The following is a 20,068-nucleotide window of genomic DNA, read 5'->3' as shown; positions in this document are numbered from 1 at the left end:
GTGTGTACCACCTTAACCCAGTCCTGAAGATACTTTCAGGCGCAAACTTTGTTTGCTCACACTTGGATAAAGGATTAAACTAAATTTATTATACTCTAACCAAGTGGAAAATAAACTTTCAAAAACTTTCAAGACTACTGATGTTATAAATGATGCACAGTTAATATGCTACGTAAGATATGCGCATGATGACAACATTCTGTTTTGTAGAACTTTGTCATTCCAAACAACTGAAGAAGAAATATTTTACACTCTCAATAATTACATAATACACAAAGGGATCTAGTGAGAAAAATATATGGGCATCTGTTTGGATGGAACTCGCGCCCTTACAGGCAGGCATAGTGGGGGTTGTTTCTAAGGTCAAGGAAGTAGCTCCAGATATGAATTGGGTACATTGTTTCATACATAGGGAAGCGTTAGCCTCCAAAGGAATGCCACTAGAATTTAAAACTGTGCTATACAATGGTGTAATGCTAGTTAATTTTATTAAGACTCCACCATTAAATAACAGGTTATTTTCAGTACTCTGAGATGAAATGGGCAGTGAATATATACAACTTTTGCTTCAATCTGAAATTTGCTGACTTTCCAAGGGCAAAGTACTAACAAGGTTATTTCAATTAAGGTACGAAGTTTTATTATTTGTAAATGAACATAATTCTGATTTTGCATCACTCCTTCTTGACGAAGCATGTTATCAAGACTATCCTATCTCTAAGACATTTTTTCGAAATTAAATGAACTAAATCTCTCTCTTCAGGGGAAATTCTTCAACTGTTCTTGATGCCTACAAAATAAAGGCATTCTCGAAAAAACTGGTGTTTTGGATAAGTTATGTAAAAGACAGACAATTTGCACCTTTTCCAATATTGGAATTCTTTTTAGTGGAAAACAATTTTTTTGTTGATTCTGAGTTTCTGGAAAATGTTTGTGACCACCTCAAAACTCTGAAACAGAATTTTGAAACATTTTCTGAATAACTTTTATAAAAAATTTCTGTGGGTTTGCGATCCATTTCAGGCTTACAGTCATGAGAATGACCTTTTGTTATCGAATAAAGAACAGTTAATTGGGCTTTCAAGTGACAGTGGGCTTAAAATGCAATTCCATGATCTTGGTTTAGCTCGATTCTGGATCTCACCTTCAGTGAGAAGTGAATTTCCTGAATTTTTTGAATAAGCATTGGAAATCATCATGCAGTTTTCTACAACCTATCTTTGTGAGAAAGGATTTTCATCGCTCCTTCAAATAAAAACAAAATACAGAAATCATCTTAGTGTGTGTGCCGATCTTCGGCTGAAGCTGACCAATATTGAGCCAGATATCCAGCAACTTTGCAAGGGCCGAGAAGCTCAATCATCTCATTAAAAGTAAGTAGTAACATAATTATATCATATGATTTTATTTGTTTAATAAAAATTAAAACTTAGTTCACTGGTGATACACTTTTAATCGTTTACTTCCAATTTAATTATGTTTCCATATGTATTAAAAACATTGTTTTAGATTTATTATGTTATGAATGGCAAAGTTTTTCCCAAATGTTGGAATCCCCACATAGGTTTTTTAAAAAAATACATAGTGGTCCGTAGAATTGTTTTAGGCATTTTACTGGTCCTTGGGCTTAGAAAGGTTGAGAAACGCTGCCATATGGGATACCATTGTCATCAGAATGTGCATCAGAAACTGGTCTGTACTTGTATTTAAAAAACTCTTCCACCAATTTAAATAATGCCAATATCCAAATTTTCAATATAAGATCTGATAATGTTGGAGTCTTGACAAATAACAGACTGATTTGGAGGAAAATTGTAGATAGGAAGTTAGTAATGATGTAAATTTTTCATGTAGTACTATCATATCCTGTACACCCCTTGAGGGTACATGGCAGGAATTTGATGATGATGATGATTTTCACATTAACCATATTTTTATTTTGTTAACTAGCGAATAAACAAAAACTGAAAAATTTGTTTTGCTTTTCAACAGAATTTTCTAAAATAGAACTCTTATAGATACCATTTATTTTGTTCTAGCATTTCCTTGAATCATTAAATCCAATGGAGGGAAGATCAGACAAAGAAATCAATGATTACTTGTACAGTAAATCACTAGAGATAGAACCAAGAGGATGCAGGCAACCACCAAAATTTGTAGGTATTTTTTCTAGTATTTATATAATTTTAAAAATAATTTAATTATATAGACATTATAGTTGTTATTGTCATGTCAGAGTTAGTCAACCTTACACCATAGTGAAGTGCATATTTTTACAAATAGACAAAACTCATAAAAGTAATGCTGTATTAAACTCGTATCATGAATTCTTGGAACACCATGGAACATACAAGATACTGTAATAGTGTAACATTATTAATAGTTTCCTAGTAACATTTTCTTCTAAATTAATATATCACATCTTCAGTATTGTCACCTCATATTTTAGTTTTTCTGAGGCATTCTAACTGCATCATACACTTCTTTTGCTAATCTGTATTTTCTCCATTCTGTTCAAGTGAAGTGACCATGATGTTACCTTAGACTAGTGCTACTTACACAATCTTGAATTCCAACCATGTCATACTCTTTTCTGATATCTTCATTTTTAATAATCTTGCCATTTAATGCTATCTGTTTAATCTCCCTTATTCTCAGAATTCTCATTTCTGTGGCATCCATTGTTTAACTGTTTTCCAGTTTTCACAAACTGGAACTTTTAATATCATGGAAAATAATTAATAAAATTAATGAATGACAAGTTTCACTACCCACTCTCACTTAGACAATGAAGAATGAGTAGATTCTCGTCATCATCCAATTCCTGACACATAGCCTCAGGGGATATACAGGATCTTATGATTCTACTACATGAAAAGGACATCATTACTAATTTCCTATCCACAATTTTCCTCCAGATTAGCCTGTTATCTGCCAACATTCCAATATTATTAGATCTTTTATTTCTGTCTTCTAAGGTATTTTTTACTGTATCAATCCATATACATCTTGACCTTCCTCTGGGTCATTTTCTTGCCATCCTGCAAAAACCCTTGCTTAGCTAATCTTTCCTCTCCCATTCTGTTTAAGTGGCCATACCACCTGAGATTAGCTCTGCTAACACACTTCTGAATGCTAACAATGTCAAGTTCTTTTCTAATAGTCTCATTTTTAACATGATATTACCATTGATACCATTTGTTCAATGCCCTAATCATTCTCAGAAATCTCATATCTGTGGTCTCCGGTCTTTGATCAAGAGTTTTATTTCTAACCCAGCTCTCAGATCCATAAGTTAAAATTGGTTTTGAATGCTGTCTTGTATACAGCTAGTTTAGTGTTTTGACTGATCTGATTCCATATAAATTTATTTCATTGATTTCCTATCATACTAGCTTTGCTAATTCTGTTGTCTATTTCCAAATTTTATTTGCCATCTTCACTAAAATGTGTGCCTAAATAGCTGAAATATTTTAATTGTTCTATAGGTTCTCCCTCCATTCAGGATGCAGTTTATGTTTTCAATATTTCTGCCTATTTTCATTGTCTTTGTCTTTTTAATGCTGATTCTCATACCAAATTTATTACAGCAGTTATTCAATTTAGTCAGGGAATTCTGCAGACATGTATTGTATTTATTTCGGAATATAACATCATCTGCATAAAGTAAAGAGCAGAGATTAACATCTCCAATTTTGATATCAGGTTTAATACCACTTTCTTTCATAATGTGATCCATATAGATGATGAATAACAGTGGAGATAATGTACACCCTTGTTGCATATCTAAGTTAACATCAAACCATCCTCCTGTACCTCCAATTCTTTCTGACTGCTGATTTACAACTCAAATAGAGACTATGTATTGCTTGATATAATGTCCCATTTACACTATATAACTGAAGCATTTTGAACAGCTTTCCTCTTGGCACCTTGTCATATCCCTTTTCCAGATCTAAAACAAAACTTAAATATAGAACCTTGTTATATTCTCATTATTTCTCAACTATTTGTCTTAAAGTGAAAATCTTATCCTCACAACCCTTTGTTTGGCCTGAACCCAGCTTGCTCATCTCCAGGCTTCTCCTGCACAGTTGTTCTTAGCAGTTTCTCAAGAATACTTTGCATAAATCGGGGAAATACCACATTCAGCTTTATTTCCTTTTTTCATAGATAGCACTCTACTCCAGCACTCTACTACCTGAGCACTCTACTCCAATCATTTGGAATTTGACCCTCTGACCAGGTCTTCTGAATTGTGCAAACCTGACAGTGGGTCAATATAAAACTTTTATACCTCCATATTTTAGCATTTTTTGAATATATTCATCGAATGATATATATATATATATATATATATATATATATATCATCTATTCCGGCTACCTTTTTTCATTTTAGGTTTGTGATAACTTTTTCTCCTTCAAGGACAGATATGTATTCCAGGTGGCATTCTTGTTGAGTGTTTTCTGCCACCATGCTGTCACTGCTTGTTTTATTTAGCAGTCTTTCAAAGTAATTACTCCAAACATCTAGAATATCCTTATCTTCATAGTTTTCATGTCACATTTATTATCTTTGATTCCTTTTTCAATACTCTTTTCTCCATTTTCAATAGCCTTCAGAACATTTTGCAACCATCCTGAGATCAACTTCCATATTCTTACCAAAGTCTTCCCATGAATTTTGTTGAGCTACTTTTACACATAGCTTAGCTCTGTTACATTTTTTCAGTGTATTCTTTTTTGACATCTTCCAACTTGTTTTCTAGGAGCTTTTGGTATGCTTTTTCCTTTGCCTCTTTTATTTTCTGAGTCCAGCATGGAGTTGTGCTTTTTGAATTCCTTCACCACATGCCTCTCTGTCTGAATCAAAGTTTTTTATAGAGTCAAAATTGGAACTTTAATAACATGAATAAGAATTAAAATTAATGACTGACAAGTTTCACTACCCATTCTCACTTAGACCATGAAGAATTGGGTAGCTTCTTCAGGATCAAAATAGAAATTAACAAATGCAAAAAAAACAGCTTAAAACTAAACCATTAACACTAAAAAATATAGAAGAGAGAGATATATTTAAAACTGAACCTTTATCATATGCTACCTATTAATGCTTTCAGGTGATTGTTAGCATAAGATCTGTAGTATTTAAGGATTGATTACAGAGACCTATCAATTTTGTACAAAATTAATCTTTGGTTTTTGGTAAGGAAACCCTGTGAATGAGTCTCTCAAGTATTTCATGTATCGCCATAAGAAATTTTCTTCTAAATAAGGCATAGTGGCTGGAAACTCTGCCGTGATTAGTGGAAGAGGTGTGTTATGAGAAATGTTAAGATGATAATTTTTTCTGATTTCAAATTTTTCCCAGTATGACTGACATAAAGTAGTTCGCAAAACAAATTTTATATCAGCTACTTCTAGAAAGGATTATGTTTCAGAAAACTGCAAATTATTTAGATTGGTTTATAACCCACTCTAATGTTTGTTCTTTTGGTAATCGACTCATAAGAGTTATCTACCAGCATGGATGGGATATAGTCTGTATTGTACATCTCTTTGAGTTCAGCAATTTATTTGTTTATAGATGTTTATGAAGTGAGATATTAGGATAGCTGTTGAGGTTAAGTTATGGAATATTAAATATAGCTGTTTCTTCCTGTTATTCTTCCCCCCCCCCCCCAGGATGTTATTCTTTCTTCTTAAGGGTGTCGATAATGCCCAAGATTTGAGTGTAGTGTAACAAGTGGGCATGAAGATACAATCCTGTATGGATAGGTTTGTAATTGATTTTAAAAAGATTCTATATTCCTGGGTATTTTTTTTTTGTTTGTTTGTTGTTGTTGTGTTTTTTATCTTGTATTTTCCAATTCCATGATAACTTTTATTTTATTTTATGATTAGTTTTAAGTGTGAAAAAAATTGTTTGGAGGATAACTGTCCATGATAATATGTGGAATAAGTCAAGTTCTTTCTTCTTTTTTATCTTTTCCTAGGATATTAAATTCTCTCTCTCTCTCTCTTTCTTAAGAGAGTACTGATGATGCCAAATTTGAATGGTATAAAGATTTAGAATTAATGCAGTATCTTATATGGGTATCTTTTATGGGAGCTCTCTAAAGAGATTCTCTTGCTATTTTCTATTTCTATGGTAAATTTAGTTTTTGGTGATGCGAGTTCAGAGAGAATGAAGAAAATTAAGTTGAAATACTGTATTTTCAAATAATAAAAATATTTTCTGTATATCTTCGCCAAATTGAAACTAGCTTTAAAGTAAGCTTTGAGATAAACTTTCATGAAAAGAATGCCACTGGTGTGGATAACAGACTGCCCATTGCCAAGCTGTATTGCCTTCAGATTATTTTTATATGGATGTTTTATTTTTATATTGTAAATGGTGAAACAAAACAAACATATAGGCTGGCTTCAATATCTTGAGGAAGAATTACTGATAATTTTTGCATAAAGTGAGAATTTTTAATGTATGAACTTGTACTTCCAGTACAATTCTTTAAAATAATGCTAAATACATAAGATAATTTATTCTACCTGCATCCTGTATGACCCTTTCAGAAGTTTTAAGTATCAATTTGTCTTGATAATCAGCATTCCACTATCCTGATATGATTTTTAACATTCTCTCTCTCCACTCTATCAGAATCACCATGGAGACTAGACCTGCACAAGGTAGTTCAAGTGACGGCTTATCAAGGTCTTGTAAAGAGGCATAATGACTTCCTTATCTTTTTATGTCAAGGTTTGTTTCAGCATTGCAGTTATCTGCTGAGTTTTATTTGCAATCTTTGCTATATGGCTCTTGGACTTCAACTTTCTATCAAATGAAATTCCAAGATTCTTGGCTTGAGCAGTTTCTTTTAGCCAAAACCCAATATGACACCAGATAGCTCATCATACCAAAGTGCGTGATACACATCCACCAACACTCACCCTATATACTCACAACTCCAACCCACCCAAATCATTCCACAAGCACTGCACACCAACCACACTCCTGACCACCAGCAAATAGCTGCATGTCACCTGTCATATCTCCCCCCCCTCCTCTCTCAATGTCATCAGTGCATAGATTGAACAACAGTAGACCAAGGATTGACCCTCTTGCACATCACCAGCCACTCAAATTATACAGACGCACACACACACATATCTCCCATACACCACCCTTTGATATCTGTTAGTCAGCCATCCTGTTATCTACACCAATACTCTACAATCCAAGCAAGAATCCTCCCATACTGCACTCCAAAAACTTCAGCAAAATTCAAAAGTATCATAGTGCATTCAACCCCCCCCCCCCCCCATGCACACTGTCCAACCCAATGAGCAACATTACCACAGAATATCAGCATGTTGCCCAAACCTTGACTCTTTCCCACTAAACTCACGCCACTGTCAACCCATCTCTGCATATGAGCCCCAACCAATTTCTCCACCCCAGAGACACTGATTGCTACTTAATGCCTCTGGACAGGCAGTTCTAGCATCAATTGCTCTGTTAGGGTCATACTGCCCATACTCACTCACCTGTGCTTCATTTGTACTTTTAGAACAGGGTGTACCACGAGTAGTCGAGGTTGGTGACTTTGTGTTAGCACTTTATGTGTGTATATGCAATTTTTTTTTGTCGGGGGGGGGGGGGGTAGTCTTAGCTCTTCTTCTCCTAAGTCATTTTTATTTTCCTATTTTCTTCACCATCGCTACAATCCAGCATCCTTCCACCGTACCAACCTGTGACCTATGGACATCATGAAAATGAAATCCTTATGATGTGCATGTGCTGTATTAGCCTACTTTGACAAGACAGTTCTGAATTCAGAACTTTGACTTGCTTACAACAGTCAAATCTCCTTCCCACAGTTTGAAGCTTGCTGGAATGCTAGTATGGCATTTAGTGTAACCCTGGCATCCACATTCCAATTATAAGTGCACTTATTGCTTGCCAAAATAATAGATATTCATGTTTGGCTTTGTGATAGGTTGAGAACATTCAGTTTTTCACTATTTAAGTATGAATACTTCATTCTCAAATTTATAACATCAGAAACGATTGAAACCAAAAATGAGAAAAAGAAACAAAACAAGACACTTATATATCTTGTTTCTTATCCTACTATCAACAGGTAAAGTAAGTGTCATCACCAATTTCTGATATGCACATTCTAGGAATGTTTAGAATTCTTTGATAGTACTGCATAATTCAAGTTACATTATATTATTACTTTTTTTTTAAAAATTTTCTTCCAAATTAATTCTCCTCTGTTGGCAGATCTTGCATTTGTAAGACACGATTTACTGCATCAAACCTTATTTATCCAATTTTCTTGCCATCCTGGAATCAAATACTTGTTATAGTTTCTTTACTCCCCTCCTGTCCTATTCAAGTGACCAAGTTCACATCTTCATAAATGCTAACAATATCCAGTTCACTTCTAATGTTCTTCATATTCTGATATTTATGGTCTCTTGTTTTTGATCAAGTGTTTTATTTCTAACTCAAACTTTTGAACAGTCTTGTATGCTGCCAGTTTAGTTTGTTCATTGAAATTAGCACAATTAACAGTCATATCTTCTTAAATAGTCATAGTGAATAGACTGTTCATTACGTGTACAACTAAAATTTTGTAAGGAAAAATAAAGTATTTAAAAAAAAAAAGAAAGAAAACTTTTTCTGGACAGCACCTACAAGCCTGTGAACAAGACCTCTTTTTCCCTTCAAAGATCATTTCCTCTTAGAATACCTTTAGTTTATCAGACTCCTTTATTCCTTCAAACTTTTCTATTTCAATGAGACTTGTCATGCATACTGTAAACATCCTGATGACCTGAACATTGAATTACATCTTTTTTTGTTATAACTAGAAATCTCATCTTGCAGAACATGTAGTTTCCACAGGCCACAATATCCTTCAAAACAAAAGTTATTCATGTTCAGCTTCTACAAAGTTGAGAGAATTTTCAACCATAAAGCTTTTAGTAATCACCTTAATTTGAACACTAAATTAAATATTTCAAAATTTGGGAAGGAACTGGTAACTGAATTGCTATCTGACCTTCAAATGTACGAATCTTTATTTATCCAATCCTTTAATTAGGTCAGTTAATCTTCCCCATAGGTGGGAGATGAATTTCACAGCCTGGTGTGAGACTATCCTTCTTATCAGAGGCCTGATGTGGCTTGAAAAAGTTGGTTTAGTCTGTAGAGAAGGGTCTCTGAACTATGTAAAAAAAAAATAAATGAAAAAATCCAAAAAATATATGAAATTGATAAAAATGTGGGGAAAAAAAAATCCTTGGCCTACCTCCAGTAATAGTGTGTCATAGGTTTGCAAATAACCTTTCAGAGGTGAGAAAGGATTACTGTATACACTTTTGTATAACATGGTCCCACAGAAGGTTCTACTAAGGTAGAAGTGGAGGAATTTTTTGAGGCTTTAGAAAAAGCAACTGACACAATGAAAAAGGAAAAGTTGGTCCTTGTTGGGGATCTAAATAGTAGAGTAGGAAATGATTGTGAGATATACAAAAATATTTTGGGAAAATTTGGAGAAAAGAGCAAAGCTAATAATAATGGCAAATATCTGTTGGATTTCTGCTCAGGACATGGACTGGTTATTACTAACACCATGTTCCAACATAAAAATGTGCACAAATTCACATGGACAGAAAAGGCTAGGAATAAGAAAAGTCTCATAGACTATGTTATTGTTGATAGTGATGTTTTCTCCCTGGTGCAGGACACCAGAGTGTACAGAGGATTTGAAATTGGAAGTGATCACTATTTAGTCTTGAGCAGGATAAAATTGAATTTCATATTGAAAAGAATAACATGTAAGAAAGTTTTAAAGCGAATAAAAGTTGAGCAGCTCTCAGATGTAAACTGTAGACTAAAATACAGAAATATTATTGAAAAGAAAATGAAAGAGTTTGAGAACAGGAATCAAACCTTGGAGATTCAGTGGCAAACTCTGAAGGAAACATTGATTGATTCTGCCAGAGAGGCATGTGGTGAAGTTGTGTGCAAAGATAAAAAAATCAGAACTCCCTGGTGGACACAGGAAGTTAAAGAGGCAGTGAAGGAAAAGAAGAAAGCATATCAAAAGTTCCTGGCAAATAAGTCAGCTTTTACTCTTACAGAATACAGAGACAAATGTAAGAAAGCTAAACAGTGTGTAAAACTAGCTAAACAAAAGTCATGGGAGGACTTTGGCAAGAATATAGAAAATAAATATCAAGAAGGTGGCAAAATATTCTGGAGGTTGTTGAAGAAGCTTAGGAATGGAGGAAAGAGTGCTGTAAAAGGAATTAGAGATGATAAAGGTGAAATGAAAACAGGAGAAAAAGATATCCTTGAAGTATGGAGTAATTACTTTGAAAAACTGCTAAATGAAACAAGCAGTGATGACAGCACAGTGATAAAAAACACTGACCAGGCATGCAGTCAGGAATACATATCCATACTTGAAGTAGAAAAAGCCATCAAAGGCTTGAAATGTGGAAAGGCAGCAGGAGTAGATGATATTCGACCAGAAATGCTGAAGTATGGTGGTATAAGAGTCTTACAGTGGCTGCACTGCATAGTTCAGAAAGCCTGGACAGAGGGACGAATTCCCGATGATTGGAGTAGAGCTCTCATAGTACCTATATACATAAAATGGGAAATAAAACTGAATGTGAGAATTACAGAGGTATTTCCCTACTGAGTGTTCCTGGCAAGATCTATGCAAGTATACTTGAGAAACGGTTGAGAAGAATTGTGGAAGAAAAGCTTGGTGAAGAACAAGCTGGATTCAGGCCAAATAGAGGCTGTCAGGATCAGATCTTCACTTTACGACAAATAGTCGAGAAAGCATGGGAATATAACAAAGATCTGTATTTAAGTTTTGTCGATTTGGAAAAGGCATATGACAAGGTGCCAAGAGAGAAGCTATTCAATACGCTGCAGTTATATGGTGTCAATGGGGCATTATATCAAGCAATACTTAGTCTTTATTTGAGTTGTGAGTCAGCAGTTAGAATTGAAGGAAGTACAGGAAGATGGTTTAATGTTAAATCTGGTGTGAGACAAGGATGTACATTATCCCCTCTGTTATTCATTATCTATATGGATCACATTATGAAGGAATGTGGTATTAAACCTGATATCAAAATTGGAGATGTTAATGTCAGCTCTTTGCTTTATGCGGATGATGTTATACTTCTAAATAAATCCGCTACAAGTCTGCAAGATTCTCTGACTAAATTGAATAGCTGTTGTAATAGATATGGTATGAAGGTCAGCAATAAAAAGACAAAGACAATGAAAATAGACAGAATCATTGAAAATGTCAACTGTGTTGTGAATGGAGAACCTGTGGAACAAGTAAAACATTTCAGCTACTTAGGCACAATTTTTACTGAAGATGGTAAACTAAATATAGAAATAGACAACAGAATCAGCAAAGCTGGTATCGTGGGAAGTCAATTGAATAAATTCATATGGAATAAGAAAGAAATTAGTCGGAACACTAAATTAGCTGTATACAAGACTGTGTTCAAACCAATTTTAACTTATGGATCTGAGAGCTGGGTCAGAAGTAAAACACTAGACCAAAGACTAGAGACCGCAGATATGAGAGTCCTGAGAAAGATTAGAGGCGTGAACAGATGGCATCAATGGCAATATCATATTAAAAATGAGGATATTAGGAAAGAACTTGACATTGTCAGCATCCAGGAATGCGTTAGCAGAGCTAATCTCAGGTGGTATGGTCACTTAAACAGAATGGGAGAGGAAAGATTAGCAAAACAAGTGTTCTCTGCCAGGTTGGAGGAAAACGACCCAGAGGAAGACCAAGATGTAGGTGGATTGATACGGTAAAAAGTGCCTTAGACGATAGAAATATAAGATCTGATAATGTTGGAGTCTTGACAAGTAACAGACTGATTTGGAGGAAAATTGTAGATAGGAAGTTAGTAATGATGTAATTTTTTCATGTAGTACTGTCATATCCTGTACACCCTTTGAGGGTACATGGCAGGAATTTGATGATGATGATTGATGATGATGATGACTTTTGTATAACAGACCTGTGCATCCCATTACTTTTTGGCTGTGTTTTAGTTGTTCCTTAGTTTCCTAATAGTATCTTTCTTTTTCTAGTAGCAAGGCTTATACGTTGGTCCTACATAACTGGTAATTAGTTTACGGAATTAACAACGCATATAAAGTATATTAATTAAAGGTAACTTTAATGAATAACTTCTATATTTCGGCAACGTCATGTTGCCATCTTCAGGAACATAAAGATATGGTATGGTATCATACCTATTAGTATCATACTGCATTTTGCCATTCTTGCTTTACCGATATAATGGTTCACTAGTTGTATGTTCACTTTGAAGCTGTAATGAGATACTCATCACAAAATATGTGATTTTATATTAAATGCTTTATTTTTTCTTATGTCATTTTACACATATAGTCAATTCATTATGTTAGTTTAGTTTTTCAGCAAATTTCTCTTTTATTCGATATAAATTCATTCAGTTGGCACCCTACTATACTTTCTTTGCATATTCTGTTATCTGTTTTCAAGTTCACTCTGCTATCTACCTATTGTCATAGGCAGGAATAAAAAAAGACATTAACTTTTTTTTAATTGCCAATTTTCCTGTCAGATTTGTTACTGCAGTTATTCAATTTAGTAAGTTCCTGAAAACTTACCAGATTTATTTAAGCATATAACATCATTTTCATAAAATAAAGATATGAATTGTAAAGACCTGAAAAGAAGTACGTGAAGTGGCATAAACCAAACAGATATGTCCTTTCTTTCTTTCAAGGTTACATGGTGAACACATTCATTGTGTAGAATTTATGGAGACAAAAAACACCAGATGTTTTGAAACTCTGTAGCAAGATCATCATCAGGAAAATGAACATATGAACAAGACACAAAGCATGACTATACAAAAGTAAGATAAATCTGCTGTATTAATCATTTACACTAGTCTGATCTCTGGTGAAAAAAAAAAATTAAAATAAAATAATTAAATATATATTTAATAATTAAATAATTAATTAAATTTGGGAAGAAATTGGTGACTGAATTGCTATCCGACCTTCAAATGTACGAACCTTTATTTATCCAATCCTTAAACAGAGGTGCTTAAGGGTCAAAGCTGTATAACTGAGAGGAGACCTCCACATAGCCTTTAAAGGAATGCAGAGAACCGACCAGGGATTCTGACCTAATGTCCAATCCTCAACTTCTCGTGGTGCATCCAGTTGGGTATCTACCTCGATGGGCTGGATGAACGAGGATGGGCTGGCAATTTGGATTTAGCCAACCAAATTTTATTCTTATTGGCTTAAACCAAAATACAAAATGATGGTACAACATGACAAAATTTCAAGCCGGCTGGGGCGTCGCCCGGTTAAACAAGGACCCGTTGTTTTCACCAGGGAACCAGGGTGAACAGCGAAAAGTCAGCTACTGGAACAACTCTGAAAAAACACCCCAACTCAATAATATCAGAGTTAAAGATCGGTACTATCAACATAAGAAGCCTGAACGGCAAAGAAATGGTGCTAGCTCAGGAATTAGATAAGTACCAGATCAACATAATAGGGGTGACTGAAACAAAAAGGACAAAAACTGGTGAGATCTTTCTGAGCAATAAATACAAAATGTTATATTCAGACAATGACAATCACGGAAAAGAAGGAGTAGCCATTGTATTCAACACTAAATACGAGGCTAATATTCTTGAATGGCAATCAGTCTCAAGTAGAGTAATGTGGGCAAATATGAGAATGGGGAACTGGACAATGAGACTTATTTGTGCCTATGGTCCCACAGAAGGTTCTACTAAGGTAGAAGTGGAGGAATTTTTTGAGGATTTAGAAAAAGAAACTGACACAATGAAAAAGGAAACATTGTTCCTTGTTGGGGATCTAAATAGCAGAATAGAAAATGATTGTCAGACATACAAAAATATTTTGGGAAAATTTGGAGAAAAGAGCAAAGCTAATAATAATGGCAAATACCTGTTGAATTTCTGCTCATGACATGGACTGGTTATTACTAACACTATGTTCCAACATAAAAATGTGCACAAATTCACATGGAGAGAAGAGACAAGGAATAAGAAAAGTCTCATTGACTATGTTATTGTTCATAGTGATATTTTCTCCCTAGTGCAGGACACCAGAGTGTACAGAGGATTTGAATTTGGAAGCGATCACTATTTAGTCTTGAGCAGGATAAAATTGAATTTCATAATGAAAAGAATGACATGTAAGAAAGTTTTAAAGCGAATAAAAGTTGAGCAGCTCTCTCAGATGTGAACTGTAGACTAAAATACACAAAGATTATTGAAAAAAAATGAAAGAGTTTGAGAAAAAGAACCAAACCTTGGAGATTCAGTGGCAAGCCCTGAAGAAAACACTGATTGATTCAGCTAAAGAGGCATGTGGTGAAGTTGTCTGCAAGGATAGAAAAATCAGAAGTCCATGGTGAACACAGGAAGTTAAAGAGGCAGTGAAGGAAAAGAAAGCATGTCAAATGTTCCTGGCAAATAAGTCAGATTGTGCTCTTAGAGAATACAGAGACAAAATGTAAGAAAGCTAAGCATTGTGTAAAACTAGCTAAACCAAAGTCATGGGAGGACTTTGGCAAGAACATTGAAAATAAATATCAAGAAGGTATTAAGATATTCTGGAGGTTGTTGAAGAAGCTCAGAAATGGAGGAAGAGTGCTGTAAAAGGAGTTAGAGATGATAAAGGTGACATAAAAACAGGAGAAAAAGATATCTTTGAAGTATGGAGTAATTACTTCGAGAAATTGCTGAATGAAACAAGCAGTGATAGCACAGTGGTAAAAAACACTTAACAGGCATACAGTCAGGAATACATATCCATACTTGAAGTAGAAAAAGCCATCAAAGACCTGAAATGTGGAAAGGTAGCAGGAATAGATGATATTCAGCCAGAAATGCTGAAGTATGGTGGTATAAATGTCTTACAGTGGCTGCACTGCATAGTTCAGAAGGCCTGGACAGAGGGACCAATTCCCGATGATTGGAGTAGAGTTCTCATAGTACCCATATATAAAAAAGGAAATAAAACTGAATGTGAGAATTACAGAGGTATTTCCCTACTGCATGTTCCTGGTAGATGTATGCAAGTATACTTGAGAAACAGTTGAGAAGAATTGTGGAAGAACAAGCTGGATTCAGGCCAAATATAGGCTGTCAGGATCAGATCTTTACTTTATGACAAATAGTTGAGAAAGCATGGGAATATAACAAAGTATTTAAGTTTTGTCGATCTGGAAAAGGCATATGACAAGGTGCCAAGAGAAAAGCTATTCAATACGCTTTTATATGGTGTCAATGGGGGGTTATATCAAGCAATACCTAGTCTTTATTTGAGTTGTAAATCAGCAGTTAGAATTGAAGGAAGCACAGGAAGATGGTTTAATGTTAAATCTGGTGTAAGACAAGGATGTACATTATCCCCACTGTTATTCATTACCTATATGGATCACATAATGAAGGAAAGTGGTATTAAACATGATATCAAAATTGGAGATGTTAATGTCAGCTCTTTGCTTTATGTGGACGATGTTATACTTTCAATAAAACCGCTACAAGTGTGCAGGATTCTCTGAGTAATTTGAATAAGTGTTGTAATAGATATGGTATGAAGGTCAGCAATACAAAGACAATGAAAATAGGCAGAATCGTTGAAAGTGTGAACTGTGTTGCAAACAGAGAATCTGTGGAACAAGTAAACATTTCACCTACTTAGGCATGATTTTTAGTGAAGATGGTAAATTAAATATGGAAATAGACAACAGAATCAATAAAGCTGGTATGGTAGGACGTCAATTGAATAAATTCATATGGAATAAGAGAGAAATTAGTTGGAACACTAAATTAGCTGTATACAAGACAGTGTTCAAACCAGTTTTAACTTATGCATCTGAGAAATTTTTTATGTAGTACTATCATATCCTGTACACCCCTTGATGGTACATAGCAGGAATTTGATGATGATGATAATTAAATACAATAAAAAATATATATAATAATATTCAGATGATAAAATTGATTAGTGATGGATTAGCATTTCCAAGAATCGGGAAGATCCATCTGCATTTTATAGCATCCAGAACATGATGGCAGAAACTCAACACAAGAAAACTTTAGGACTGTAAAGATATATTTGATGTAGTTCCACTGTAAATTTTTTTTATAATCTGTATATTATTATATTTATTACATATAATTTTTTTTTTCACCAGCTGTCAGGCTAGTGTAAATGATTAACAATGTAATTAGATTTATCTTACTTTTGTGTAGTGTCATGTAGCATATGTCTTGTTCATGTGTGTGTGTGTGTGTGTGTTTTCCTGATGATGACATTGATCTTGAGGTCAAAACGTTGGGTGTCATTTTTTTAATTGTGAGTAAAGTAATTGCTCTGTTACGTTTTTGTCTGCATAAATTATACACAATGAATGCAGACAGCTATGTGAAACAAATAATTCCATGATTCCACCATAACATTAACAAAGGCACTCTTGCATTAGCTTTGACCAGTATGCTTTTGTCTGCAGAAAACATTTGAAACTGGGGCACAGTAGTATCTCACTGTCATCCATAATGGTAGGATAGGGAATGGACCTTCTGTCCTTCCTCACAAGGGAGTCGCCATTCTTATGGGCAACAATATCTCATTTCAACAATTCCTCCTCAATACCAACATAAAGACGGTTGTCATCTCAGTAAGATACGTAGTATGTTGAACCCCCACTTACCACAGACATTTCCTAGGATGACCTTGTGATCTTGTCTTTCACTTTCCATCTCCACTTATGAAAGATATATAAATAGCTTTGAACTGTGGAAAGTGGGCTTTTTAACACTGGGGAAAGTTGTTGGAGCAGTCACATTTACAGGAGCAGTCACTTTCTTAATATCTACTGTTTTACATGGACACTCCTCCACTCTATGACCGCAACGAGAAAGAGATTGGACCCGCCTACTGGCTCTCTGTCTCACTCACTCACACACACACACACACACACACAAGAATTTGATTTTGTAACAGTTATCTACTCTCTTATCTCTGTGATGCAATGAAACACATATATAGAGTATATAATGCAAGCTACCATGAGTTTCTGCCTTTCCCAATCAGAGAATGTAGAAAGAACAGCAAATGAAGCCCAAAACAAGCTTAGAACATCTCTTGCAGATACCCACCACAAGAAATTTATTTGTTAATAAATTGTGCTCTTGCTCTAGCTTGATATTTCCACTGTGAGCTACAAGGACTCCTGGATCCAATTTCCATCTATGACCAGATGAATTAAAGCAATCTAGGATGAGGTCTGGAAAGTAAAGTATAATCATCCACTTCCTTTCAACCATAGAACATAATGGATGTACAATTACTAAGGAGAACTGCCTGTAACATAACATTGGCTACTTGGCCAAATTCCTAGTCTTAAAAGGCAACAAAAAATAAGCATGGTTAACTCAAAAACTGACTGTCCCACTTGAACATCAAGCATGTGCTGTACGATTAGATGACATCCATTATGAAATGATTAAACATCTGTCATCCTCTATGAATGAACTATTCTGTCTTTATAATAAACATTGTATGAGAATGAATTTTTCGCTATCTACTAAAGGGCAGATATTACTACATTTTCAGAGCCAGATTAAGAATTAAAAGATCCCAACCGATTATCATCCAGTGGCTCTGACTAGTTGCTTCTGCAAGATCTTTGAAAAAATTATTTAACTCTTGTCTTTTATGATTTGAGTGCAATGACCTTTTTTTAAGATGCAATCTGGCTGCCTAAAAAAGTACTTGTTTTTATGGCAGCTAGATAACTGATACTAACTATCAGTTTTCTTTGATATAGACCTCTCACTCTGGTATTCTCTCTCTTTTTTTATCTGACTTACTATCCAAATGAACCTTCAAGGCCCAAGTACTCGCTCCCCCCCCCCCCAAAAAAAAAGGCTGTCGAAGTTAACTAAATAGTAGAGCATCTTCCTCCTCCTATAAGTATTGATCTTTATGTTGTGATAACCTCTTTTTGTCATTTTTGTGGGTCATAGAAAGATAGTGAAACATGCCAGTGACCATTTTTCCACTTGGCAACCTGTAAATGAATTTCAGCTTTTCCTATCATAAGAAGACTTTGTGCATTTTACCTACAAACATGATCTTCCTCACCCACAAATTAAGATCTGAACAAACAGTAATTCCAACGGAGACAAAGTAATTGAGACGCACATTTGATAAAAAATTAACATACCTCACGTACACCATCTAATGGCAGTGGCTATCCTTCACGACCTATCTTCCTCTTATTAGAATCAATGTTGTTTATCCCATCTCTACCAAGCATTCAAGTCTTGATCAGTCCAGAATAGTATGTTTCAATGGCTGGATCTTATCCACCATCAGACAACTGCAATTGCATCTCAGTTACTAGTCTTCACATTGGTGTATGCACACTACAAAATAACTTGTCATCTTTGCATACTTGCATTCAACAATGTAGTTAGCTTTGTGTAGGCTGGGCTAACAGTGAAATAATCTGTCTAGTTATCTGCTGTAGAGATCAAACATGAAACTTTTTCAAGCCACTTCAGACCTTCAATAAGCAGGGTGGTAACAAAGTAGTCTGCCAGAGATTATAATGTTGGCTGTCTCCAGGCAAACTACATCAAGCATCACCACTATTCTAAGGTCTTGCAGACCATGCCTTGTTATCCAGAAAACCTGCTGGGGAAAAAAGGCATTTTGCTTCTTAGCAGTAGATACAAGTACAAAAGACTTCTTTGAACTTGCATCTGCTTCAAACAACTTTCCTAACCACAATAAATTTGGATGCATCAAATCACTTAAAATCACTGAACTCCTGCAGGCATATATTTGCCAATGCATTGTTCCCTGATTGTGCTTTGACTTTAGCAAAGGATATTAAATTGTTTATTGTATTTATCTTCTACATTTCATCTCCTTAAAAATAACGGTATGAATGATAATTCTTGCAGGCCATGCCTTGTTATCCATAAAACCTGCTGGGAAAAAAAGGCACCCTGCTTCTTCTTCTTAGCAGTAGATACAAGTACAAAAGACTTCTTTGAACTTGAAGTTTGAACACTAATGTCATCAATTATGCAAAAAGACTTTTTAAAACTGAAATTTGCACACACGAGCTTGTATGAAATGCAATTAGCATATTAATATACAATTTTGAGTCCTGAAAAACTAGAGGAGAGCTTTGATTAAGACAGTTTTAAGATAATTGAATTCATCATATCAAAATTATAATCAAAACTGAGTTTTGATAAATTTACTTATGACTATTTGAATTTCACCATTACAGATAGATCCCAACTTACATAAATTCAGATTTATGCAAATTATCCTGAATGGGGCTATGGAAAACATTTAGAATTATAAAATTTTCACTTACCACACGTGTGTTACTTGGACATCACTTAACATGTCTTCAGATGCTGTCTTCAGCAAGGCAGACAGCCCACACCATTGGATGTGTTTTTCTTCCTCCTCAGTCTTATTTAGTTTGCTATTGAACATGGATGTTCTTTGTATTCTGCTATTGAATGGTCATTCTGTATTATTCTCTGTGTATTCACAAACTTGTAAAAATTGTTTAGTGTTTGCATGCACTGTGGTATAGCACAATCATGACTGGAAAAAAAAAACAGAAGTGGTAAAAGTGAACACATACATAAATGTACCAAACTGATCTAGAGATTAAAATTATAAAGAAATATGAGGTGTAGAATTGGAGAATATGGATTCTAATTGCCTCATGGTTAAAGTCCAAAGAGATGGCTGGATCTTTCGAGTGATTTATGAAGAGGAGAAAGAAGCCACTGTTTGCTCGTCTCATGGTAATTTCATAAGGATGGTTGAACAGCCAAATTAAAGATTTCTTTTATTTTTCTACTTTTTCGTACTATTTATATTGTATTATATACTTTTACATAATAATTGCATA

At 34.7% G+C, this 20,068-nt stretch overlaps 1 protein-coding gene across 1 annotated transcript in view; it reads left to right on the top strand.

Annotated features, from left to right (window-relative positions):
- Positions 1–20,068, top strand: part of Sos (Son of sevenless guanine nucleotide exchange factor) — a 429,646-nt gene that overhangs the window by 377,332 nt on the left and 32,246 nt on the right. Inside the window, exon 22 of the mRNA XM_090399787.1 lies at positions 2,040–2,156. Within this exon, the coding sequence (XP_090255913.1) occupies positions 2,040–2,156 (117 nt within the window). The remainder of the gene's footprint in view (positions 1–2,039; positions 2,157–20,068) is intronic.

Source organism: Typopeltis vanoorti, chromosome 10 (genome assembly GCF_054136105.1).
Source record: "Typopeltis vanoorti isolate ZY-2024b chromosome 10, IOZ_Tvanoo_1.0, whole genome shotgun sequence".
Classification (NCBI taxonomy): Eukaryota; Metazoa; Arthropoda; class Arachnida; order Uropygi; family Thelyphonidae; genus Typopeltis; species Typopeltis vanoorti.
Note: the sequence above shows the minus strand (reverse complement) of the source record. Positions and strands in the feature narration are given on the sequence as shown.